General features: G+C 39.0%; 1 protein-coding gene across 1 annotated transcript in view; it reads left to right on the top strand.

Moving 5' to 3' along the window:
- The window catches only part of LOC134665139 (integrin beta-PS), a 28,782-nt gene extending 1,251 nt beyond the window's left edge, over window positions 1–27,531 (top strand). Inside the window, exons 2-17 of the mRNA XM_063521983.1 lie at window positions 8,638–8,974; window positions 15,145–15,297; window positions 15,563–15,791; window positions 15,929–16,013; window positions 16,256–16,426; window positions 16,843–16,950; window positions 17,508–17,660; window positions 18,349–18,468; window positions 18,851–19,018; window positions 21,713–21,949; window positions 22,637–22,811; window positions 23,328–23,434; window positions 23,763–23,913; window positions 24,477–24,613; window positions 25,196–25,348; window positions 25,754–27,531. Of these exons, the coding sequence (XP_063378053.1) occupies window positions 8,668–8,974; window positions 15,145–15,297; window positions 15,563–15,791; window positions 15,929–16,013; window positions 16,256–16,426; window positions 16,843–16,950; window positions 17,508–17,660; window positions 18,349–18,468; window positions 18,851–19,018; window positions 21,713–21,949; window positions 22,637–22,811; window positions 23,328–23,434; window positions 23,763–23,913; window positions 24,477–24,613; window positions 25,196–25,348; window positions 25,754–25,819 (2,520 nt within the window). The 5' untranslated portion in view covers window positions 8,638–8,667 and the 3' untranslated portion in view covers window positions 25,820–27,531. The remainder of the gene's footprint in view (window positions 1–8,637; window positions 8,975–15,144; window positions 15,298–15,562; window positions 15,792–15,928; window positions 16,014–16,255; window positions 16,427–16,842; window positions 16,951–17,507; window positions 17,661–18,348; window positions 18,469–18,850; window positions 19,019–21,712; window positions 21,950–22,636; window positions 22,812–23,327; window positions 23,435–23,762; window positions 23,914–24,476; window positions 24,614–25,195; window positions 25,349–25,753) is intronic.
- The last annotated feature ends 329 nt before the right edge of the window (window positions 27,532–27,860 follow it).

Here is a 27,860-nt window from a genome sequence, read left to right as displayed (position 1 = left end):
ATGGTGGTTATTTTTACCTTACAAGATAAATAGATTGCACTATACATATAAAGGGTTGCATGTGATAGATAAAACTTTTACAGGACTAATAATTTTACAACTGAAAATTTCGACCAATCATAATATTTAAGCTCTCAACTTCCAGTCCAGGGGTTTCGATTTATTTAGGGGGTATCATCCTCCAGTTCCACAACTTTTCGCAAATGGAATCTTGGTTGATATTCCTGTCAAGGCTTCAATCTATTGGGGGTTTGCAGATTTTTCAACAATTTTTTTATAAGGTTAATATTTAGTTATTTTATCCAGGAGTCTATCCATATGATCCATAGGTAAAGAAGTTAGAAGTCTATGCAAGTGAGAAGATATTATTGTATTGTAATATGGGCAAGTTTCTGCAACTCAACAACTAATACCTATTTTGCGTGATAATTTGTATCTCCTTTTTTGGAATCACGGGCCTGTAAATCCCGGTTTTTTAGGGTTCCATACCCAAAGGGTAAAACGGGACCCTATTACTAAGACTTCGCTGTCCGTCCGTCCGTCCGTCCGTCCGTCCGTCTGTCACCAGGCTGTATCTCACGAACCGTGATAGCTAGACAGTTGAAATTTTCACAGATGATGTATTTCTGTTGCCGCTATAACAACAAATACTAAAAACAGTATAAAATAAAGATTTAAATGGGGCTCCCATACAACAAACGTGATTTTTGACCAAAGTTAAGCAACGTCGGGAGGGGTCAGTACTTGGATGGGTGACCGTTTTCGTTTTTGCTTTTTTTTGTTTTTTTTTTGCATTATGGTACGGAACGCTTCGTGTGCGAGTCCGACTCGCACTTGCCCGGTTTTTTTGTTTTATCGCGCGCCCGAGAATTTCACGATATTTTTAGGGTTCTGTACCCAAAGGGTAAAACGGGACCCTATTACTAAGACTTCGCTGTCCGTCCGTCCGTCCGTCCGTCCGTCCGTCCGTCTGTCTGTCACCAGGCTGTATCTCACGAACCGTGATAGCTAGCTAGACAGTTGAAATTTTCACAGATGATGTATTTCTGTTGCCGCTATAACAACAAACACTAAAAACAGAATAAAATAAAGATTTAAATGGGGCTCCCATACAACAAACGTGATTTTTGACCAAAGTTAAACAACGTCGGGAGTGGTCAGTACTAGGATGGGTGACCGTTTTTTTTTTTGCTTTTTTTTTTGTTTTTTTTTTGCATTATGGTACGGAACCCTTCGTGCGCGAGTCCGACTCGCACTTGCCCGGTTTTTTTAATTGAACAAGATAATGGCATGGCTAAACACTGCAGGTTAAAGGCTTATCCTTTCCCGCCATTTCATGCTATCCAATGCACATAACCTCACCATCGGAACAGTTACGGAACTTAACTTTACGTTCAAATTCGGTATAAAATCGCAATAAAGTCGCAGTGTCCGCACGGGTAACGGTCGTTGACCTCGTCCCGGTTGCACCCCATTAACCGTTAATGTCGATATATGGCAACTGGTTGAAGGCTCAGTCGAAGGTCTTACGGGGATTATCGGCAACTTGTTCCTTGGTCCTGTTATGTCCGGTAAATAACAGACGAAGCAAGTTTTATAGTACACCGTTTGGTTAACTGATTTGAATTATTGGTATGTAGTAGTTGTATACGCCTTTGCGTGAATGCCCATAAAATTTGAGCTTTATTGAAACTTAAACAAAAGAAGTTAAAAGATTGACTGCTCAGGCTGTAAAGCTGCGATTACGGCCAGCCGCGCTCAGAACATCACTTTTACTACTTGTAAAGAAAGGACGTGCAGTTTTGTAGCCTAGTTGCCTGGAAAACCGCTATTCGATAAGACTGCTTGTTGCCAACCTCTACTTTTAGTACCCCAGTTACCCCACTAATATTAAAAAAAATCCTCACATCGAATGTTTATCGGCCTTGTCTCGAGGTTCGCCATTCGTAATTTAAAACCGGCCAAGTGCGAGTCGGACTCGCGTTCCAAGGGTTCCGTATATTACACAATTTTTAACAATCAGTGCCGGATTAAGATATTTTGATGCCCTAAGCATTTCTAGGTGCCCCCTCTCCCTAGGGTCATCAAGATTACATTGTTTTTTTGGTAAATTGAGAGAAGTTCATTGCCGCATTACAGCTGAGAATGGAAATCAGTCACATTATTTTATCACGAAAATTGACAGTGCCGCAGCAGTAATGTTGCAACAGAGTACCTAATGCTGTTGCAGTCGCCACCCGAATGTCACCTTTATCATAGCTTAGAAAGTAATAGAAACGCGAGCGAAGCGAGCGCGGAAATTTTTCGATATAAAAACTCAATATGATAGACAGTTGTACATTTTTACTTTTAGTATGGAAATCAGTCACATCATATTATCACGGAAGTTGACAGTACTGCAGCAGTAACGTTGCAACAGAGTAATGTTGCTGCAGTCACCACCCGAATATCACCTTTATCATACCTTATAAAGTTATTGAAAACGCGAGCGAAGCGAGAGCGAAAATTTTTCGATATAAAAACGCAATTTTACTTTTAGTCCCAACCAGGCAATCCAGGATTTCATACAGAGAAGGGATGGGACAGTTTTCTATCAGCCTAGCTTCGCATAGGGCTCGATATTTAAGGGTCTCAGCGAGGTTGTTTTCATGCATAAAATATGCAAGAAAGCAGAGCTTGGAATTGAATTGGCGAAGTGTGAGAAAGGCAGTAGGCCCAGCTGCGAAAGAGAAAAGCTTGGATTTGGATCCACGCCCAAGTGTAATTAAGGCAGAAGATCAACTTTGCCGTAAGGCAGAAGGCCTCGCATAAGACCTAACGCCGAACCGCAAAAGAGTGGGTTGAAATCGAATCTATGCATGTAATCACGACTCTTCTACTGCTACCGATTGTTTCCCAAAGAATTACGCGCCATTATTTTTGCAAATTAGCTTTTGGACAGCTAAAAAAAAATCGTGTGGTAAAAACGATGTGTCTAATTTTAAAATTTGTTCACCTTTTTCAACCTGGCATTTTGGTGCCCCCCCTGAACGTGGTACCCTAAGCACGTGCTTGTTTTGCTTATTGGTTACAAAGTCTTTAGTAATTCAACCATTAAAGTCGACGAGTACAAAAAACTTTAAGCTAGTTCTCAATTTAACATTTTTTTTTAAACATTATTTTTAATTTGACCTTACAATTACTCGTATATAAGTAGGTAAGACCGTTAAATATTTAAAATGATTATCTTATCAGAAAATTATCACCAATTACTCTAAGAAAACTACTACTCTAAGTAATCCGGCACTGTTAACAATGGGGCGCCCGGGTATGTCCTTAAACTACGTCCAAGACCACCGGTGGACGGGCAGCAGCGTCCCTCAAATTCGGTGTACTCGACTGCGATCGCCAACCCGCCTGCCAAGCGTGGCGATTATGGCATTCACCCCCCATAACAAGGGGGAGGCCTATGTTCAGCAGTGGACGTCTTATGGCTGAGATGATTATGATGATGATAAAAAAAATATATTTGAGATCCTTACAATAAGCTCTTTCATTTGATATGGAACATGAGATAGTTTGAAATTTTTTTTTTTCATTTTTTCATTTACCCCCCAAAAGTGGCCTCTATGTTTAAAATTCATTTGTTTACGTTACGTGTTCGTATTTGGGTCAGAAACTTACATATGTGTACCAAATTTCAACTTGATTGGTCCAGTAGTTCCGGAGAAAATCGGCTGTGATAGACGGACAGACAGACAGACAGACAGACAGACAGACAGACAGACGCACGAGTGATCCTATAAGGGTTCCGTTTTTCCTTTTGAGGTACGGAACCCTAAAAATCATAAAAAACCCACGGGTGAGATGCACTGATAGTAATATCCTTAAAATTACAGTACTTAGATTTATAAAGTTGGGGTTCTTAATCATATCCAGATATGACGATGAAAAAGCAGACAGCTGAGAGCTGACCTAAGAAAGAAATACGTAACAAACCCTCAGTCAATTAGGATCACTTGCTAAGCAAACCACAGCGTGCCAAAGAAATTTGCATATTACTATGGCCGCTTCGGTGTATTGTGTAACCTAAAGAATGCCTGCGATAGCTTTGAATCATCGATATCTGATTATGACGTAATTCGTCCAACATACGGTAAACACCGGTTTCTTGTCCTTAATTAACTGGCCACCAGTCAGAGCAGCCTAAATGTCGATAAAAAACAGTAATATATACCTTTTCGTCCAAACCTTGTTTTTTAGAATTAGTCTGTTTAAATATGAAAAAAATAATCTCAAGCGTAAGTACTGAAATAAACCTATTTGGCTTATTGTTTCGCCACAACCAAGGACATAAAGTACTTATAGTAGGATAAGGCGCTCAAATATTTTAAAACATGTATCTAAGCCATAAGCCATGAGAGCCGAACGAGTTGCCTCCATGGTTTTTTTTTACATACTATTTATCGTTAGTTTAATTTTATTGTAGAGTCTCCGTTAAGTTGATATGAATTGACCCATTTCTCGAAAATACTATGCTTTCTTTAACAATGGAGCCGCTCAGTTGGCTATGGGACCATGGGATCTTTAGTAACACAACGCAAATCCATTAAATTCGGGTCGGTTTCATTGATACGATTAGCATATCGCCGACTGTAGGCGTTAAAAGTTTGTAAGCATTAAAAATAAAACTTATCAGAACTAGTTTTCAACAAAAATTTAAGAAGTTTCATGATCTTATCACCGGTGCATTTTGTGATTAATGTACAGCAAGTTAATAGGTGCATGGACACATGAAATCCATTTATAAAGTGGTTATGCAATTTTAGGCCTCGTTGTAGGTACAATAAATACAAAAGCGAAGAATGCACAATTAAATATCGATCTCACACGTTACAAATAAGGATAATAATACGCTCTATTCCATTTCATTTCATTTCATTTATTTTGTTGTAAAGTCATGTACATAAGTAAATCCAGATGTTATACAATAAAATACAAGTCAGAGCATGACACCCTGTAAGGGCACACAACATTAACTTAAGGACTAAAGTTTGGGTTCATTTATAAATCACAATTACATATTAATATTACAAAAATAGATGTTATAAACTATTGTCATTAAGAAAATCCTTAACCGAATAATAACATTTATCAATTAATAAATTTACTAATTTGTTTTTAAATACCGTGTTTCGAGTTTCTTGCTTAATATAATTGGGAATTTTATTTGTGATTAAAATACATTTATCCATCAATTAGGTCAGTTCGATCCTTGACACACTGAGATTTGACGCTGTAAGTGCCGGACCACAGTCTACCAAGGAGCTTGTTGGGCCAATAAACATATTGTATAGGTGAACTCTCGCTAAATACTGTTTCGGAGAAGCGCCGGTGACTGCGGCCGCTGTATCACCGATGACGAAGTTATTTTCTGTACAATTAGTCAGCCGCGTATCCGCCGCGAGCGCAGGTCGTGCGCTGCGTTTCCCCATCTGTTTTTATTTACTCGAACAGTTAGTTTTAGATAAAAAAAAGTGGCGCCGGCAACGTTTACTATTCAAACCTCCCTCAGTTAAATGAACACTAGTGAGCGATCTAACATTGATAACTTATCGTCGCTTTAGTTTTAAGCGCGCCCAAAATAGTCTGTATCTCATATTGAAGTAGTCCATCTCAATACCTGCCGAAACTTCGGAATATTGACCGTGGAAACTGTACATAAGAAAAGCTATGTTGTGATATGTGATTCTTGCCATCCTTTAAGACTAGTATCTTTGACTAGAAATGTGAGCCAAGCTGTGATAAGAAACATTACGAAAATAGTGGGTTCGTTAGTATGAAACTGAAAGTGTTGTGAAGTACCTATAACGTCTTATGTAAATGGCCCAGCTGTGAACGGAAGTGGGTCGACGGTGTACCTGTGTGCATATTGCATATGTAAAACCATATATTGGATTTTAAATCTTCCTGTTTTGGTAAGTTGTCGTAATAATTATATCTTAATGGTTGGAAAACCAGTGCACGCAATTCTCGTAATGCAACCAGTCAGCCACCCATCAGCCAGTGAGATGGATAGAATCTTGAAACTAAAAACACTGGTAAAGAAAATTAAGAGTGAGTGTAGTCACACTCATTGAAGAAAATCACTACAACTACTTGCGCTTCTATAAACCACGGTTCTATTACATTACATCTATTATGTCAATAAGACAATTATCATGCGTATTAGTTAGCTAGGCCTTATTAACATCGATCGATATTCCAGACACGCTGTGCTTTCCCTCTTCTGATTAAGTGACATTGATAGCTGGATATAAATATTGATGGTGTAGTTCCGATTGTAACCCCTAATTTTGACGCGATGATTTCATCGCAACATCCACGACGTGACTACTCAGCTTCTTGCAAGACAGCATGAGTAATATAATGTAGGTAAACACTCAATGAAATGACGCGATTGACATTGACTACCTCGATAACTTGTTTTTTGTTGAATGTAACATTTATGCACTTCGCACTTGAAGCTCTTTAAATCTAAAATTAGAAGTTTAATGAACAGATTTTGATACAGATGTACACGTTACTTCACTCTTCTCCTTATGATTTTTATTACATATATGAACCTTAAATAATTATTTGCCACTCTTTGGACAAATAACGTTTTATTGATGGTACTGCATGTGGCATTGTTGAGAGCCTCGTAAACATATTTTCTTGTTGAACTGTTCACTGGAAATATCAGGAGAGCTAAAAGCCTTGCAATTCACTTAAAAACTACATTAGTATTTCTTTTAGTCAGTCATTCTTCAGTTCTTCTTTGTCAGTCATTTTCTCATTAAGACCACTGTAAGCGTAAAAGCCGGTCTGATGTTAATCATAATCAAGCATGACCGACTTCTACAATCAGCAATAATGCATCATTATTATTGACCAGTTAATAAGATTCCGATTAATGGCACTCCGGTAGTTGTTTTGAGTTTGTATAGTAGCTCTGGCCATAGCTCTCGATTGCCAGCTTAGAGCATATGATTTGATCCCCTTTTGATGTAAATCTACATTATTTTTATTGACTATACTCGTAAAAGAGTTATCGCTCGCTCTGTCCTTGTAAGAATAACGAGGCTCACCTAGCAGACAACTTGCATCATTTGATGTACGTAAGATATAGACATTGTTATTAGGATCATTAGATAAATAAATCGTAAAAATAAAAAAAAGTCGTGATAAAAAACCGCCCATTCAGCTTTAGCTAAAACCCACCTTACAGATGTAGTAACCCGACTTGTACAATCGGTCACACGTTGCTCCCGTAACCGTGCCGGCCCACACGTCAAGTCTGGCTGGCCTCGATCCGCGCGTGGGCGGCGCCCTTTCTAGTTGCGCCCGCGCAAAGCCCGGCCCATGCGGCGCGTGCGGCTGGCTCCCTTCCGTGACACCTTTTCAAATGTTGTTATGTAGTTTAACCTGAACTTTGCGACACGTGTAGAAAGGGACGATTTAGCGAAGTTCAATATTTCGTTATCTGCTTGTCTATCTTTTTATTAACTACTTTGAAAGCGTTGCAGACCTTATTAATTTTGTTCTTAACCTTTGTGGTTTAGCCCAAAGTTCGATTTAGTGATTGATCCGCTAATGAACGTCATTCAATTATTCATTCCGTTAATTGCTGTCAGTTATGTATTAATTTCCTGCTCACCTAAACATTGCTTAGAAGATCGTTTTTAGGGTTCCGTACCCAAAGGGTAAAACGGGACCCTATTACTAAGACTTCGCTGTCCGTCCGTCCGTCCGTCCGTTCGTCCGTCCGTCCGTCCGTCTGTCACCAGGTTGTATCTCACGAACCGTGATAGCTAGACAGTTGAAGTTTTCACAGATGATGTATTTCTGTTGCCGCTACAACAACAAATACTAAAAACAGAATAAAATAAAGATTTAAATGGGGCTCCCAAACAACAAACGTGATTTTTGACCAAAGTTAAGCAACGTCGGGAGTGGTCAGTACTTGGATGGGTTGCCGGTTTTTTTTTTTTGTTTTTTTTCATTATAATACGGAACCCTTCGTGCGCGAGTCCGACTCGCACTTGCCCGGTTTTTTTAGCAATACGACTGTATGTTTTTCTTTCTGTATTGTTTTTCATTATGTTTAATAAATAATATTCTACTATTAGTTATTTATATTGTTAACTCATTTAAATTGCTACTGAAATAAAGTCGTAATCTGTGATGTTATCGATTGCAGTTAAATTTTTACGATTTTACATGTTCGTACATTAAAATATAATCATTAGATGTCAAATGTTTAACAACATGTAGGTAGAAAAATACATGTACATATTATCTATGTTATCTCCTTTGCGCATAATTGTTCAATCAGTACCTAACTAATATGTGAGTGCAATATTTCTAACTCTCTCCTTCGTTTAAAAAGAGTCATAAATCATAATGACATTGTTTTTTTTTATCCTCGTATGGCCATTGCAAATAAAAACTCTTGTCATAATTTTAAATAAAAACTCATTACACATTTAATGACAGCATAAAATGTGTTTAGCATTATTAAGTACGTGATTACTTAATTAGATTAGAGCAAATCATACATATCAGTAAATATTATTAGGAATTAAATGAAATGAATGTATTATAGTTCCTTTCCAGATTTCGATCTGAACACAACCAAATCGCACAATGCACACACAACGAACGACGTTACGACTGTGCCTATGGGCTTGCCTGGTCGCGATATGTTGGGCGGAGTCGGACCAACCCGCCCCATTAGCCCAACTAGCGCAGAACCCATGCTCCAGCAAGACAACCTGCAGCGACTGCATACGGGCGGCCAGCTGTGCCTGGTGCTTCGCCGCCGGGTTCAACGGCCCGAGGTGCTTCAACCCTGCCTTAGAAGGAGGCACTGCGGGCTGTAATGAAGCTTACATCTTCAACCCCGACAACGAACTGTCCGTAGATCAAGCTTATAACAAGGAACTTAGTAGAAGTAAGTAATACTTAGAAACACTTATAGACGCTACTGGAATAAGGCGCTGTTGGACTTATATGGTCCTGAACCCTCGACTTGCAGTATATATAGACTCCACTTACAATAAGGAACTGAGCCGAAGTAAGATTATCTGAGTAAGAAATAAGCAGATGTCCTTAAACCGCCGAATGTCAATAGTAGCCCATACAACCATTTCCAGTCGCCGTTACGACGCGGTGTAGACACATCTTGTGTCGACACCGTCTGTTTCGGTCACAATTCCAGTCGCAGAGTCGTCGCCGTGTCGACACAGTTACTAGAAATGGGGAAGGGTCGACACATGACACAAAGTGACATAAAGTGTGGTCGCCGTGTGCACACATTGTTACGAGTTTGCGACTACTTTATGCCAAAATCATTCGTTCATTCGTTCATTTTGTTCATGTCAAATGGAAACTGTCAGATGGAAAAATAGTTAAATAAAAATAAGTGACATTAATACGCCATCTCTAAAACGGATTACAAGACGTAATTATATATTGTTTGCATTTATATTACAATAGGACTTAAATTATTATGGGGAATTAAACTGCTCGAGTGATTTGATAAACTAAGTGTAATATAATCAATGCGCCACCACATTGTTTTAGTTTAGCCGGAAATGAAATTGTTTACTTCTCAGTGCCTGTGTTCATAACTATATTATTTGATGCATTTTTAGTACTTTGATGCGTATACTATACTTAAATAACAGAAATAACGCTTTGCATACTACGAAACTTGTTAATTATGATGTATAAATATGGTTTAAGGCTGAGAAATATTGCAGTCAGAAAGTAGTCGCAAATGTTTCGACTTTGTGTCGACTCTGTGTAGACACATGACACGCGCTGTCAAAAGTAATAACAAAGTTACTGGATTTGCAAAATGGCTCCTTGTGTTCATTCGTTTTCAAATATTCTCAAAGTGTAAGAGCCATGCCGTGGTCAGAGATGAGGGCATTAATCGTCTAACTGTTTATTCGACTAATTAATGGAATAAAAAAAGTTAATCCTCATATTTTAATCGCGATTAATTTAGTCGACCTAACATAGATTGAAATTGCATTAATCTGAATATTAATCGAATAAATTATCGATTAAATCTCGATTGAAAGTTGACAGGGGGACATTTTTGTACGTAAATGGAATAGGATTTGCATGTAAATATTTCCCATTTTTTCGGGGCGGGGACAAATGGGAACACACAATTTTTGGATGTATTCCCATTTATTTCCGCAGGGAACAGATGGAATAGGATTTGAAAGTAAATATTTCCCATTTTTTCCCACCTTATCGGGGTGGGGACAAATGGGAACACACAATTTTCGGATGTAATCCCATTTATCCCCGCAGGGAACAGATGGAATAGGATTTGCATGTAAATATTTCCCATTTTTTCCCCCCTTATCGGGGTGGGGACCAATGGGATCACACAATTTTTAGATGTAATCCCATTTATCCCCGCAGGGAAAAGATGGCATAGTATTTGCATGTAAATATTTCCCATTTTTCCCACCTTTTCGGGGTGGGGACAAATGGGAACACACAATTTTCAGATGTAATCCCATTTATCCCCGCAGGGAACAGATGGAATAGTATTTGCATCTAAATATTTCCCAATTTTCCCACCTTTTCGGTGTGGGGACAAATGGGAACACACAATTTTCAGATGTAATCCCATTTATCCCCGCAGGGAACAGATGGAATAGTATTTGCATGTAAATATTTCCCATTTTTTCCCACCTTATCGGGGTGGGGACAAATAGGAACACACAATTTTCGGATGCAATCCCATTTATCCTCGCAGGGAACAGATGGAATAGGATTTGCATGTAAATATTTCCCATTTTTTCCACCTTATCGGGGTGGGGACAAATGGGAACACACAATTTTCGGATGTATTCCCATTTATCCCCGCAGGGAACAGATGGAATAGGATTTGCATGTAAATATTTCCCATTTTTTCCCACCTTATCGGGATGGGGACAAATAGGAACACACAATTTTCGGATGTAATCCCATTTATCCTCGCAGGGAACAGATGGAATAAGATTTGCATGTAAATATTTCCCATTTTTTCCCACCTTATCGGGATGGGGACAAATGGGAACACACAATTTTCAGATGTATTCCCTGGCGTGACAATGTGACGTAACGTGACAGGTGCGACATTTGGACAAGTCCCATTGTTGCTGACGTCACAGGCATCCATGGGCTACGGTTATCGCTTACCATCGGGCGGGCCGTATTCCTGTTTGTCACCATCATTGTATTATTTTTAAAAACTTTCTTATATCGGCAAAAAACAGGTATTTCTCTTGCGATGTTTATGATGATAATGATGAAAATTGTCACAAGATTTCAAAGAACTTTCGGTAATTCTTGAGTTGTGTCGGAATTTCGTGACAATTGTCGTATTTCTTGTGACAAATGTCATTAGCTTCGCAAAATAAGTACTTATTAACTGGCGATATAGTGGAGTTTTTTTTTAATTAACATGTTGGTGGCAAACAACCACACCGCCCGTCTGATGGTAAGCGATTACCGTAGCCCATGGAGGCCTGTGACGTCAATTACAGTGATGTAGACAATTGTTGGACCTGTCACGTCCTAAAACCTATAAAACGATATTCATGACGACTTTTATGACAAAATGCGTAGCCGCCTATAAAATGGTCATCATTTTCGAATTCTGCACTCCCTAAAACCTATAAATCGACATCCGTGACGACGCAAGTTATCTTTATTTTCAGAACTAACCAATTGCTACAGAATACAAAGGACAAAAAAAGAAGCAAGGAGGTAATGAAACAAGCAAAAATACTGATGATTCCTCGACGCAATTGGATGATTCTTAAATTGTGTCCAGATTTTTTTGTCATAAAAGTTTTTATTTTTCACATGTAACTCACACAAGCTCCGTGACATTTCGACCTTGTAATTTTTTTAATGTATTTGTTTATCTATGCGTATCTCACTGGAATAATATAATCAAGGTATGTTTATGTTTGATGATTGAAATAGTAACTCTAAAAATTATATTTGTGTCTTATATTCCTGCCGAAGACTTTTATTTTTCCTTTTCCTTCTACACAAGTTAGGCCAAGTAATAAGAATTTAGGGCTCTCAATTTTATCTTGACATCTACATCAGTAAAGCTACGAGGCCATGTTTGGTATCGTTTTCGTATAAATTCACAGTACCAAATTTAATTATGGTATCACATTGACACCATTCGAAGTAAAAACATATAAACTTATTAAAATACTTTCTTTTAAACTCCTCTTCACGCTTAAACTGCTGAACAGTTTTAATAAAAAGGTACACATATATTTTGAGTCCCGAGACAGGACATAATAAGTTATCTCAAAAATCATCCTTTAAAGGTGTGAAATGTGAATTTCATATAAATCGGTTCAGCGGTTATTGATTTTCCGTACAAATTTTCACGCCACTTTTCACACCTTCAAAAGATGATTTTGGTTATAAAATCTATCCTATGTCCTGTTCCGGGACGCAAACTATTTCTATACCAAATTTCAACGAAATCGGTTCAGCGGTTAAGCGTCAAGAGGAGTTTAAAAAATACCGGCCAAGTGCGAGCCGGACTCGCGTATTAAGGGTTCCGTACATTAAGTCCGCCTCGCTCTTGGCTGCACATTTCTAATAGGTTTTCCTGTCATCTTAATAATCGTGATAGGTAGAGGACTATTTTGTGTATTTTTTTCAAAATTTAAGACCTAGTAGTTTCGGAGATAAAGGGGGGGGGGGGGGCAATGGTAATTTTTTGGGTATAAAATCAATTTGTTTACGTTACATGTCCGTCTTTGGGTCCCTAATTTACATATATGTACCAAATTTCAACTTAATTGGTCCAGCAGTTTCCGAGAAAATAGGCTGTGACAGACGGACAGACATACAGACGCACGAGTGATCCTATAGGGGTTCCAGTTTTTCCTTTTGAGGTACGGAACCCTAAAAAAATTGTTTTTAAATTTTGTGGAACACGCCCTAGCACCTTCACTGATGTAGAAATCAAGATAAAATTGAGAGCCCTAAATAAAGTTTCAAGAGCGGATATCTCAAAAACTATTCAATATATGGAAAAAATTGACTAAATAAACTTGTAACAAATTAAATTATCTTTCATTTTGTATAAGTGGCCATGTCGCTAAGATGCATAGTTTCCGAGATATAATCGAAAAACCGGAAAATGGGACCTTCAAAGCCCCCCTCTCTCCCCCCCGCTCAAGGGCTACGGCCGAGGACTTTTGATATGTTTACCTCCTAACTTGTCCAAACCAAGTTACGGAGTCAAAAATTGTGTTCCGAGCATTTCCCTCTACAACTTTTTTGAGCATTCGTTGCCTGACCTAGTAGCGTATTGCATTTCTTTAAAAAAAATTCTGTAAAAGGTTGACGGGTGTTGGGTGTTTATATGGTTTTGGTCGATTTTTATCATTCGCATCGCCCATGATGACTTACGAGAATTACGAGCACACGAGACACTAATAGTAGTTTGACAAACCTTGGTTTTCAAGAGGTATTTTATATTGACATTTGCTGTCACAAGTTTGCTGTCAGATTTAGTCGCAAACCGCACGCAAAGTGCACACAAATGTGTCGACACCTTGTTACGGAAAAGTGTACACACGGCGACGACACTTTGTTTCGAAACAATTCTAGACACATTGTGTGGACTCTGTTACGACACATCTGACATTTAGTTACCACTTTGATGATTCTGCGACTTGAATGGTTATATGGGAGGTATTAGGTATCTTACGTCTTTGAAGATCATGTCCTTTGTGGCTATATATGAAAAACTAACTAATAAGAATAAGTATGATGAGGCTAATGAGATAGGTACTTGTGGTGATAACCCACCGCTTGGCCCAGTGCAGTATACCTACTTTTTGGCTTTCGAAGCTAAAGATTAATCAGTCCTACTGCAACGTAGACACAATATGATATCAAAAATGTTCGGCGCTGTTTACCTACAAATATCACACATATCGTCGGCCTAAGTGGCAAATCTCGTAACTCCATTTCAAGGAAATTAGTAATTGCTACCTTGGACAGCAATACTTATAGTCGAAAATCGCGTAACTCCCCCGAAGGAGTTACGACGTTTGCGACTTAGGCCGACGATATCATAACATAGGTATACCTAGTTATGATATAGGTATTTAACTTTTGACATAAAGCAATTTACGTGTTCGGTATTTGTGGTTTATGTAAAACCGACATTGCGTACTACTCTAATTTATAGTTGTTATCGTCTTTATAGGATTTAATAACATAAACAAAGGTTCGCTTAACGCTGTTTGTTGGTATTGCTATTTGCTAACTACTGTGTTATCATTCTTCCCGTGTACCCCGGAAAGTTGCGATTAGAAGGATAATGATTATTCCGTAACTTGTGGTTGATTAGTAAATGAGTCATATTTTCTAACAATAAACCTATACTTAAAGTATTTTAAATGTTTAAGAGAAAACTTTTATACTTGGATAGACCCGCATTTAGCATGTGGATTATTATATCTTGGATTAAAACTACTTAATTTTGTAGATTTATTTTATTGGAGCTTAAACCACACACAAGGAGTGACACTGGAGAAGAGAACGTTCCATTTCACATATACTACACTCTCCCGGACTTATTCTAAAACTAATCTAGTTTTACTTAAAACTAAATACATGGCAAAGAATTATTCATTAAGGCTATTGTAGCCCTAAATAAACTACATCAGTTACAGTGTGCTTTGCACGCGTGGGTTCGTATCCCATCCTCGTCGCCAATATTATATCTTGGATTAAAACTACTTAATTTTGTAGATTTATTTTATTGGAGCTTAAACCACACACAAGGAGTGACACTGGAGAAGAGAACGTTCCATTTCACATATACTACAGTTTATAATATAAACCCTCAGCTGTGGAGAGTAATTTCACCTTTAGCCTTGTATTGCTGTAGTGGCCTTTCTTTCCATATCTGAGGGGATAAGTGGAGTCTTGGGGTGTAGGGCTCATGATTATAGTTAATCGATTGCCCGAACCGATTGACTCTCCCGTATCATTATTACGATTACATTTTTCTTTAACTGTTGTAGTCATTAAATGATTAATCCCTCGTTTGTGTTTTAGCGCGGTCTCGCTCGGGCTCCAGTGCAGGCTCATACGGAGAGTCCGGTTCTTATGGGGCCGGCGCCAGCGCCGGCGGCGCTATGTCCACAGCTGGCTCTGGCGAGAACCTCGTTCAGATCAAACCGCAGAGAGTCAATCTGCAATTACGACAGAGTAAGTACCTGTATATAAAAACTAATTGTAACACTAATTCAACCACTTCACACTGGTCAAAGTACTCCAAAATGTGAAGAGATTAGTTTTGCAAATTTTGCTATCACAAATGCACACATAGGTATCACGGTGCAAATTTTTAATAAGTTTGTTAATTCATATAAAAAATGAGGTTCTTAATTCGGTTAAATTTTTTTTTATGTCTACAGTTTTTTTGTTTCTAAAAACATTACGTTCATTAGTTACATTTCTAATTATTTTACAGACCAAATGCAAAAGTTATCGTTCGCCTACTCCCGCGCCCAGGACTACCCACTAGACCTGTACTACCTCATGGACCTCAGTCGTTCTATGAAGAACGACCAGGAAAAACTGGCGGCCCTCGGCAATTTGCTCTCCGCCACTATGAAGAACATTACCTCCAACTTCAGGATTGGCTTCGGCTCGTTTGTCGACAAAGTTGTCATGCCTTATGTTTCTACTGTCGAGAAAAAGTAAGTTAAACAGTATTAGGGCTCTCAATGGTATTTAATGTGATGTATTATCTGAAATTCAGGTCATTTGCCATGAAAACTATTATTTTATCTATATTTAAGGTTTCTTGTTTACTAATGGTGATTTTTCGTTTCAGCTTGAGGGCTCCTTGCGAGGGCTGCGCGGCACCTTACGGCTTCAAGAACCAAATGTCACTTAGCACTGACACCGCTTATTTCGATGTATGTATAATGTAGATTGTATAATTAACAGTCCATTGTTATAGATCTAAGTAAGGACTCAGAGCCTTTCACAATGATTTTGCAAAGATGACGAAACAAGCAGCTCTACAATAAATTTAAGATGATTACTAGCTGAACAGACTGAGACGATAACTAAACTTCTTACACTATTCCACTCTGGTTTGTTGTTAAAGAAGAAATAAAAAAAAAAATACGCGTTTAGATTGTAATTTTGTTTACAGCAAGCTGTATCTAAAGCCGACGTGTCCGGTAACCTGGACGCGCCGGAGGGTGGGTTCGACGCCATCATGCAAGCCATGGTGTGCAAGGAGCAGATAGGTTGGCGGCATAAGGCCAACAGGCTCCTAGTGTTCTCCACTGACGCCGGGTTCCACTACGCTGGAGATGGCAAGGTAAACAATTAAACATACACCAAATACTATCTGTATATAGCTGATGTGTCCGGTAACCTGGACGTGCCAAAAGGTTCGAGGCGAGTCATACATATATATGCCATTGTTTTGTCAGATTTACAATTTTGTAGTATTTTCTGTATTAGTCATTTCGCGCGGGGATACACTTCGGGCCACTTGCACCATTCAACTAACCCGCGTACAAGTACAGTACAATTTGACACGGGGTTAACGGTTTAACCGCTTAACCCCGGGTTAGTGGTGCAAGTGGCCCTTAGGTGTCATGTCATTTATCTCTCGTTGGTGAACATTATGAGCGTAATATATATACCGGATGACATGAGTCTTAGTCATGTAGTGTAATAGGTACTAATATGTAAAGGTCTAAATATTTACATGCATGTTTGTTCGTACAGCTTGGTGGCATCGTTCAGCCCAACGACGGTGAATGCCACATGGAAAACAACCTGTACACATACTCTACCGTACAAGACTACCCCAGCATATCTCAAATCAACCAAAAGGTAACCTAAGGCAATAATTTTTCCTGTCATAAAATTTGGATTAATGAACTGTTTCTTAACAACAAATTTTGTTATTATAAATGTTATAACTCATTCTTTTTACATGATCACTGATTAATATACTGCATTATTTGACATGTTCGGTAAATTTAATTTAACAACTCTCAGAGAGCGTCGCGTAAACACGCGGCAGAAAGACTACCTACCTCTCACCGTCTCGATAGCGCACACGAGATTTCGTAGAAAACGTACACAAAAGTTGAATATTTCGACATGTTGCGCGTTACGAGACACTGGAGCCATACTGGAACCATAGCAACAAGTGGCAAGAAATAGTTGATCCACTTATTTAACCTTTTGACAGCCACAGACGGCTATGGCCGTCATCGGAAAGTCTTGCCAACGACAGCTACAGCTGTCAGCTTCGCTAATGCAATAGGAACTTACGCAGGACTCCGTAAAGCTCAATTTCGCTTAAATAATGACGATCGCCTGGCGTCCGCGGCACGGCATATTCCTTCGCCGTCTGGTGTTCAAAACGTTTTGATTTCCGTTAGGCGAAGGACCACTCGATCAACGTGATATTCGCGGTGACATCGGAGCAGATCGGCGTGTACGAGGAGCTGAGCAAGCACATCCAGGGCTCCAGCAGCGGCGTGCTCACCGAGAACTCGGACAACGTCGTCGACTTGGTGCGCGAGCAGTACAACGTGAGTGCAATCATCTTCCTCGCGTTGTCCCGGCATTTTGCCACGGCTCAATGGAGTTTGGGGCAGTGGGGAGACACGACACCTGACTTCGGTCGAACTCGGCTCCGTTCGGCTCAGCATTGCTCTGAGCAATTATTAGGGTTGGCACCACTTGACTTCCTTGTGCGTGCACAACCACATATAAGATAATCACTTGAATTTGACAACCCTAAATAGCCGAAAGGGATAGTGCCATATATTAGAAAGGGATAGCATGATTCGACCCTGAATCGCTGTCAAACTTCGAGTTTGTAGGAAGTGTCCTTTCTGTACGGTAGTACTATTATTTCTTCTGTGCCTGGGGTTCCGTTGGCAACTAATCCCAAGAATTGGCGTAGACACTAGTTTTTACGAAAGTGACTGCCATCTGACCTGATTATTTGTTGTACACCGAGCTGCAAAATTGCATGAACACATGATGATTAAAATTCAGATTTCATTCTTTGATACACTACGTTTATGTCATAATCGTATTCCCATTACATTGTAGCTTAAATGTGTCATAAATAGCGAAAAATACTCTATTGTCTGTATTGGTGACTAATAGTCTGTTTATTATATTCTATTAATGCTTGATGACGTTAATTCTTAGGTTTAAGTGACTAAGTTCTAATCTCGTATCTGATTATTTAATTGTTGTTTCCTCCAGAAAATCACTTCGGCGGTCGAAATTACGGACACATCGAGTGACGCCATCCAAATCGTGTATTACTCATCCTGTCTTGACAAAACCAATGTAATTCAGACGAATAAGTGTGACGGATTAAGGGTAAGTCATATTTATGTATTCATAATTTTATACTAAGAATTATTGGTAACTAACGTTTGTTGTTTTTTCATACTTAATAGGTGTTTACCTTGGTCGATAACATCGATGTAGTGCATAATCGTTTTTCATCGTATTTTCTCGGAAACTTCAGTACTTTTTGTACCGTGATTGACTGAAATAGCAACTGAACTCTGTGATGAAACAACGAAACCTAATTGTGTTTGGGGTTTTTAGAATTGTCTCGATGAGTATTAATTATTGCCTGTGGAAAGAAAAGTACAGTCAGCGATAAAAGTTTGTACCAAAAATGAAATTTTTGACAAAAACTTATTTTTTATCTGGTTCTAACGAAAATCTCAAAAAATCCTTTACATTATTTTAGGTGGGTGACGTGGTGGAGTTCACAGCTGAGATCACTCTGAAGGAGTGTCCGAAGGACCCGAGCAAGTGGAAGCAGACGTTCGTCATCTACCCCGGAGTCATCTCCGAGGGCCTCACTGTCGAGCTGGAGATGCAATGCGACTGCCCGTGCGAACACCGTGGACATCACGTGAGTTCACTTCTGTGTACTTATTTGTAATACAATGCGATATAATTATAATAACAAGAGGTCTTTTGTACACAATAAATGACGTTCTAGCTGTTTATCTTAACAAAGGTGAACTGCACCACTTTGACTGATAGAGATGTTTTTACTATTTTGCACACTTTGCATAGCTTATCATGTTAATATTGTTAATATGCATTTTTTTTTCATAAAAATCTATCATTTTTGCTTTATAACTTGGGATTAGTTAAAGCTTATTTCTGCTGTAGTATGTTATTTCGAAAAACAGTAAACCTTATAATTTAATAAACCTTCTATTAGTAGGGTCAGTAAGGAACACAAATGTATGGAAGTGCATGCACTTTAGTCTCAGGCGATGCCGCTTGGCACGATTGTTCCTTAGGTCAAACAAAGTTGATCTGGCCCGGTAGCCAGGAGATCGTACCATGCAGACCCCCCAAGAAGGGGGGGGGGAAGGGTCGGCTCCCCAGGTCCAATCTATACTATATTCCTTCCTAGTCTTAGCAACTAGGACAAGTTATATATCATTTTCGTATAAATTAGGGACGAGGAATTCATTTCTGAAATAATTATTATGCCTTTCCATACAAAAAAAATGATTTTGGTACAAAACATGAAAATGTTATGTCATTTTTTGTGACAATTTAGGATGTTACAATCACAGTGTGGCGATTTGCACTAAATAAAAAATTGGACGATGTAGCCCATGTATTCTTTATTCTGTAAAATATCACTTTATAGTAGGCATTCATACATTTTTTTGTAAAAAAAAAAAAATTTATAGCGCGTGGCGGTAACAATTTTCATACAAATGGAACTATGCCCAAAATCAAAGATTAAAAATGTTTACTAAAACACTGAATTTGACATTTTAAAAGTTTAAATATAATGTATTAATAATTTTTCCATGCGTTTTTGCCCTTTTTTGGTACAAATTTGCTGTTTTTATTTTTCTTCCACACAAACTTTCTCCCCCCCCATTTCCCCCCCTTAAGCGTTGATTTTATAAAATTTTATTTTATTTTAAACTTAAACCTGTCGCATTTAATTGATGTTGAAAATTTCAGCTTTATATCTTCAGGGGTTTAGATTGTATGATGTCTGGAAGTAAGCAGAGTTTTGTTAGATATTATAAATTATAATAATTTATAATGCATGGGATATTATGAAATAAAATATCTTTAGCTCAAACACACGTAGATCCTAAACTACCAAACATATTAACCTGCAAGCCTATTATGGATCGCTTTATCCACATTTATCCACGTGATAAAACAACTGTCACTTTTTAACTTTGCGGGATAGAAAGGGACGGACACCGTTTTATCACGCTGTCACGTAGACAAATACGACCATCATATCCGTACTGAACGTTTGAACATCGATTAATTACAAAAGGAATAAGTTAGTAGAAATATCTACCCTTAAGGGGGGAAATGGGGGGGGGGGGGGGAAAGTTTGTGTGGAAGAAAAATAAAAACAACAAATTTGTACCAAAAAAGGGCAAAAACGCATGGAAAAATTATTAAAACATAATATTTAAACTTTTAAAATGTCAAATTCAGTATTTTAGTAAACATTTTTAATCTTGGACTTTGGGCATAGTTCCATTTGTATGGAAATCGTTACCGCCACGCGCTATAAAAATTTTTTTTTTACAAAAAAATGTATGAATGCCTACTATAAAGTGATATTTTCCAGAATAAAGAATACATGGGCTACATCGTCCAATTTTTTATTTAGTGCAAATCACCACACTGTGATTGTAACATCCAAAATTGTCACAAAAAATGACATAACATTTTCATGTTTTGTATAAAAATATTTTTTTTTGTATCGAAAGGCATAATAATTATTTCAAAAATGAATTCCTCGTCCCTAATTTATACGAAAATGATATATAACTTGCCCTAGTTGCTAAGACTAGGAAGGAATATAGCATAGATTGGACCTGGGGAGCCGACTCTTTCACCCCCCCTTTTTGGGGGGTCTGCATGGTACGATCTCCTGTCTACCGGGCCAGGTCAACTTTGTTTGACCTAAGGAACAATCATGCCAAGCGGCATCGCCTGAGACTAAAGTGCATGCTAAATGACCTTACTGACCCTACTACTATTAGACTGTTTCTTTTAAACACAACATTAAAGACACAATTCGAAAGTCATTTGTTTGGGGTCAAATATTGCCAGAAAAATAAAAGTCAGCGAGTTTGAAACGGACTGCTCTGACACGAGTAAATGATTTGTCGTACTTCGCAGAAAAGTCGAGTCTATGCCGATCCAGCATTTGTGTCGTCAGCATTCGTATAGTATAGTAGTCAGTATAGTTCGTTTTTTTTAGCATTAGAAATAAGGTAAACAATCTTGACGTGTCTTTTAATTGAAAAACACATTTTAAAAATAAGTTACGGCAAATATGTAACAATTATGAATCGAATACGATCATTTATATTATTTTGTAAGCAATACTTCATAAGTAATGCTTTTTGATTTTTAAAAAGCGTTTTTCAATTAAAAGACTTGTTAAGATCGCTTACCTTCTTGCAAGTTCTTTCTAATGCTAAAAATAACGAACAAAAGGGCTCGAAATAGCCTGCACTTTTTAAAACTTGCTTCTTTTTTCTAATGCCAAAATTGGTTTGCCAGACTTATAACTAATAACAAGGTATGTTATTAGGCGTACGACGACAGCCCCGACGTGTGCAGCGGGCACGGCATCTCTGCGTGCGGCGTGTGCCTGTGCCAGCCCGGCCGCTTCGGCAAGCACTGCGAGTGCTCGGCGCAGGGCGGCGGCTCCGCCGACCAGGACCGCGGCTGCCGGCCCACCAACGCCAGCGCCGGCGCCGTCTGCTCCGGCCGCGGGAACTGCATCTGCGGCGTCTGCGAGTGCAACAAGATGTCCGACCCCACCGAGGTACGTGTACTCTACCCGCCGCCGCCGCACAACCAGCCGCCTCGCCAACAAGTGCGACTAGTTGCCACTGTTGCCAGACCCGACGAGATGTACAGTCGCCATCAGATATATCGGAGCGGCCAAGGTGTTCACAATATCTGAACGCGCACTCTAACGGCTTGACAATAGAGGCGTGTTCAGATATTTGTGAACAACTTGGCTGCTCCGATATATCTGATGGCGACTGTACTAACATAAACAGAAACACCATTACCGCTTGCTACCAGTCTAGGACATTAATTCAAAAAGCATCTTCTTTTTCCTCGCTTTATCCCGGCATTTTGCCCTGGCTCATGGCAGCCTGGGGTCCGTTTGACAACTAATCCCGAGAATTGACGTAGGCACTAGTTTTTACGAAAGCGACTGCCATCTGACCTTCCAACCCAGAGGGGAAACTAGGTCTTATTCGGATTAGTCCGGTTTCCTCAGGATGTTTTCCTTCACCGAACAACTGGTAAATATCAAATTATATTTCGTACATAAGTTCCGAAAAACTCATTGGTACGCGCCGGGGTTTGAACCCTCGACCTCCGGATTGCAAGTCGCACGCTCTTACCGCTAGGCCACCAGCGCCACATTAATTCAAAAAGCATCACGGATTAAAAACAATGTTTTCGCGTGAATTACTCAACCAGGCATTGTTATCAGGTGATATCCGGGCCGTTCTGCGAGTGCGAGAACTTCTCCTGCGACCGCAACAAGGGTCTGCTCTGCTCGGGCCCCGAGCACGGCGAGTGCGTGTGCGGCAAGTGCCAGTGCAAGCCCGAGTACACCGGCGCCGCCTGCGACTGCCTGCTCGACACCAAGCCGTGCATCCCTCCAGGTAAACATGACCTGCTGATTAAAACCAACACGATTATCACTCATACTAAGGTAATGGGAGTTTTACGCGATTAAGTCCCGTGTTAGTTATAAAAGTATATACATGACTTCGCTGACATGACTGCTTGTGTGCGCTTATCGATGTTTGTGTAAGGCGGTTGAATGGACGCACGCGACCGGCGACGCGCAAACCACTGCCGCCCGGCACCGACCGAGCGACTCGATCAAAATTAAAATTTAATTAAACTGTTTTGGAAAACAGCGGCGACGGCAACAACCGCCCGCAGCACCGCTTACCGCGCCGTCAGTCGCGTGCGTCCAGTCCGCGGCCTAAGTTGCTTGACGCTGTCAGCCGCTGTGTATTCGAAAATATTGCGACATTTGGCATTGCCACAGCAAAGATTTACAAGAAAAAGGTGTTAGACCCAATCAACCACAATTATTTAATTTGTCGTTTTATTTCATAATGCGTTAGGTAAAGGTACATGCGAGTTATAACCATTTATTGTAATTGCAGGTGACGGTGAAATCTGCAGCGGCAATGGGCAATGTGTGTGCGGTCAGTGTGTGTGCAATGTCAACAGCGCACAGCACTACTCGGGCAGATACTGCGATAAATGCCCAGTGAGTATTTCAATAGTCATTGTACACTAAGTTGGATATTTGTGAGAGATGGACTAAGCGCTGTGGGGTGCAAAGGTCAGTTCTGCTTTACCAAGCTTTACAGCCGTAGTTCAATGTTCAAAATACAATAAGTTTACCAATAGCTGTAACCGCTGTTGCTTTTCTTATTGACGTCAATTAAAACACTACCACTAAATAAAAGAGTAACTGACCGCGAAACAAAAGATAAAGAAAAATTAAGCTATATCTACATACCTGCCCGATATATCAATCATACATAGATACTCACCTGTTGAATTCTATTATTACATCATTACCTATGTTCCAGACATGTACCGGCCGCTGCGAGAAGTTCAAGGAATGCGTGCTGTGCAAGGTGCACCACCGCGGGGCGGAGTGGAACGACAAGCAGGTGTGCTTCGAGTCCTGCAAGGACGCCGATGACATCAACCCCATCATCGAGAAGGGAAAACTTGAAGGTAACCACCAGTAGGGCTAACATGGTCGGTTTTTTATCATCTGTTATCATGCCTGTCACTTTCTGACAAGTAGGTGAAAGTGACGCTTGACATGACAAGTGATAAATATGCGACCATGATAGGCGCAGGGCCCGTACTTTTCATGTCGTTGACGGGAAAATGACGTCACACTGCATAGAGTTGATTCTAATTCATATTCTCGTAATAATTAATTATTTGTCAAGCTCTTTAGTTAACCGTCTTTAGAAACGTCTTTAGAACTGACTTTCATCTTATTGTCACACAATTAAATAATATATTATTAGTTTATTTAATAATACGTATTTTTAAAAAACAGTGTAATTTACGTAACAAGTATTTATTTTTTAACGCGTCAATAGGTAAGTTATCTAAATTTGTAGTGTTGTAAAAAACTCCCTATATGTTAAATTACATCATTTTTGCGTCATCGGCATGAAATGTAAGAGCCCTGGAACGACTGATTCAATCATTACATCACTTCCCATGTTCAGACATGAACCGGCCGCTGTGAGAAGTTTAAGCGATATTTTTTTCTATTTCAGCGAACGAGTCTAGGAATGAGCATCTGTGCAGCTTCCAAGACGAAGAAGACGATTGCTTGTACGTGTTCGTATATTCGTACGACGACAGACAGGACCTCTACATTAGGGCGCAGGAGGAACGGGAGTGTCCCAAGAAGGTCAGATATCCACCATCTATTTATGCCCCATTTATAAATTTAAACTTATAAAACCTAGCTCAGTATTTCATCTATCGTTTTTATCTACTTAATAGCCTAGCAAATTTTAGATCGACTCTGAATAGACCCTACACCCTGGCGGGGGCTGCCTCTGCGTGCGTCCCTTGATACGGGCAAGGTCAGCATCCCCACTATGTACACCTTACGTTTCAATACATTGTACGAATAGGATAATGCCGTAAACCCCCATTCATATGGTGTATTACAGCATATTAATTGGGGATTAATTTTTGCATTAATCTGTCATTTTGACTTATAATATATATTTGTAAGGATAAAACTTAAATTAACTAATTGTGGCTTGTAACGTGTTATATTATAGATATGGGGTAAGTGTTGACTTTGGCTCTGCGCACGCTACCCAAATTTCTGTTTCGTATACGTGTAAGCCAAAAACATACTAGCATACATAAAGAATATCTTAAAAACTAAAAAAACCCACATTACGGCTGCGATGCATTTCGCAACCCCGCTGTATTATGTAGTTTGGTGAGTTAAACAAGTTTGTATCGTAACGTGTAGGTATTCATCCTGGGCATCGTGCTGGGCGTGATCGCGGCCATCGTGCTGGTGGGGCTGGCGCTGCTCATGCTGTGGAAGATGGTCACCACCATCCACGACCGCCGCGAGTTCGCGCGCTTCGAGAAGGAGCGCATGATGGCCAAATGGGACACGGTACGTGCACATCTTTTACCTTCATAAACATTTTGAAATTTCCTTTTATATATAATCCTCTCCTACGCTTTCTGCTGATATGCGCGGATAACACGTCCTCCTGTCTTCTCCTTTAACCTTATGAACGCCACAGACGGCAATTGACGTCAACGCAAAATTGTGACAAAGACGTGTTGTCGATCGTTTTTTGATGAAAATGTACTGGAAAACACCCCACTTTTAGGGTGTCATTATTAATTCACAAAACTAAATTTTTCCCCCGTGTCGTCAGCGTTACGGCAAATGGATGCACCGTCAGGCGTTCAATAGGTTAAAAAAAACCATAATATACGTTGGCAAAGCCTAAAAGGAGGGAAAATGTATTTGTCTAGTTATGAATTGACAACGATGAATATTTGTTCCCAGGGCGAAAACCCCATCTACAAGCAGGCGACGTCGACCTTCAAAAACCCCACGTACGCCGGCAAATAAGGATCTGTCAGTCATAAGTGTAGCAAAGGTTTAATTAATGTCACGAAAGTAGTCGTCTCAAACGAGCGCCCCGGGGCGCGCACGTACCCTCTACGACGCAGATAAGAGGGTCTACCGCGAACATTTGAAATCGATTTTTTTTAATCACTATCGCTAGCATACATATTTTAGCGATAGAGAGGTAAATGACGAAATTTCGATTTTCGCGGTAGGTCCTCTGACCATTCGTAAATCTTATTACAACGTGATAAGGTCTTCTATTGGTCACTCCAGCGTGTCTTCGTTTGTACTGGTCAGTAGTCAATATTTACTATTGTAGAATCTTTTATGACTTTAAATTATGTAGTCAGTAGACTGTTCGATTGAAAACTTAGTATGATGCCTTAAATCGTGCCTTTGTCGGTAATTTATAAAAAAAATATATGTGACTACTTTCGAATAATGATCGCCGTAATGTGCTAATTATTTTATTAAATCTCAAATAGATCATTAAAATAAGTAATTAATTATTTTATACGTTTGTGAATCTTGTACATTTCTAATTGCAATAATATGAATTTTCAAAGGGTCTGTTTTTATCAATATTTCTCTACATTATTTGTAGTACGCTTTTTGTACTTATTGTGCGAGTGTGTGTGTATTGTACTTACGTATTGTGTGATAAATAGGGGGAACGAATCGTGTCTTATCATTAACCGAAAACTTTTAGTTGTTCGAAATGATAAATTTTCTTCATGTCGCGACGACTGAATAGTGCGACGCGTCCTTGGAAACAGTGTAATATTGGGGTAGTTTCTAATAATGCGTTATCCGTACAAATAACGGTGTTTGATACCCGATTACGTAAAGCTGCTTGTAATTTTGTGTGCACTTTTTATATGAATTTATTAATTACCATAAACCTACTCTGCAGTCAGTCCTCGATTGTTTGAAATCGATGATAAAGTAAATTATAACAGAGCTTTACACTTTCTCCGATATAACATTAACGTATTACAAAATTGTAATGATGACAAGGTGATGTTGTGTGTGTAACGTTTTGTGTCACGAATAACTTCCATAAAATCTGTGCATATTCAAGATATGTTCACTGCCAAGATAATATTGTCATCATGTGCCTTTTAACGTGAGAAGTAACAAATTGTGCCATTACTAATGCTAAACATAGAATATTAACAGTTTTATACACGGGGGTAAATAATGAAGAAGCGAATTAATTACAATTGCAGAGAATGAAGATCTATTTGTATTTTTACGAAACAATACGATGCAATCTATTGAGATTCGTTACTGAAACGTTTGAGGGCCGGTATGTATGTTGATTTAAATGTTTAACTGAAAAAAAAAACAGCTGACATCTAATTCATTGCCAAAGATGTGATGTATTACTTACTTTTTTTGCAATTGTAATATAAAATGTGGTTGTTTACTTCTTTGAATGAAACGGTACAGAATATATATTATTTATTGAAATTAATTATAGTTATAAGTGTAATTACATTTTATTTTTGAAATTAAGTTAATATAAGTTTTATTGATCGTGCCTTTATATATTTTTTTTATTATGCATTTAGAACACAGTCAGTTAAAAAAGTTAAAACCAATTAATTCATAAAATAAGTAACAAGTAACCTCGATCTGTTAAGAGGGAACAGTATGTATAAATACAATTTTGTCTATATTAAACTATAGCTAATAAATATTAACGCTAATTTATGCTCTTTTATTTTATTAGAAGACTGCGGTAACAAAACCTTTGGGACACACGACTCACAAATATAAGAAATAGTGCGTGTAAGCCTTAGGTGCAAGCTGTTCTTGCCATGCTTAATGCTAGAACAACTTTGCCCACGACAGTAACGCTAACACCTGCTAACATTCAACATACCATACCAAACTGTAATAATTCGACCTCGAAAGATAAAATGCCAAGCTTCAGGCTAGACGCAGATCTGCACGCCGCTCCGCTACGCGAGCGGGACATCGCTATGATATGTAAAAAGGACCTGGTTACTCTATAAACAGCACACCTTTTTCTAGT

The sequence above is a fragment of the Cydia fagiglandana genome, chromosome 6, assembly GCF_963556715.1.
Source record: "Cydia fagiglandana chromosome 6, ilCydFagi1.1, whole genome shotgun sequence".
Lineage (NCBI taxonomy): Eukaryota > Metazoa > Arthropoda > Insecta > Lepidoptera > Tortricidae > Cydia > Cydia fagiglandana.
This window is presented reverse-complemented; position numbering and strand designations above follow the sequence as displayed.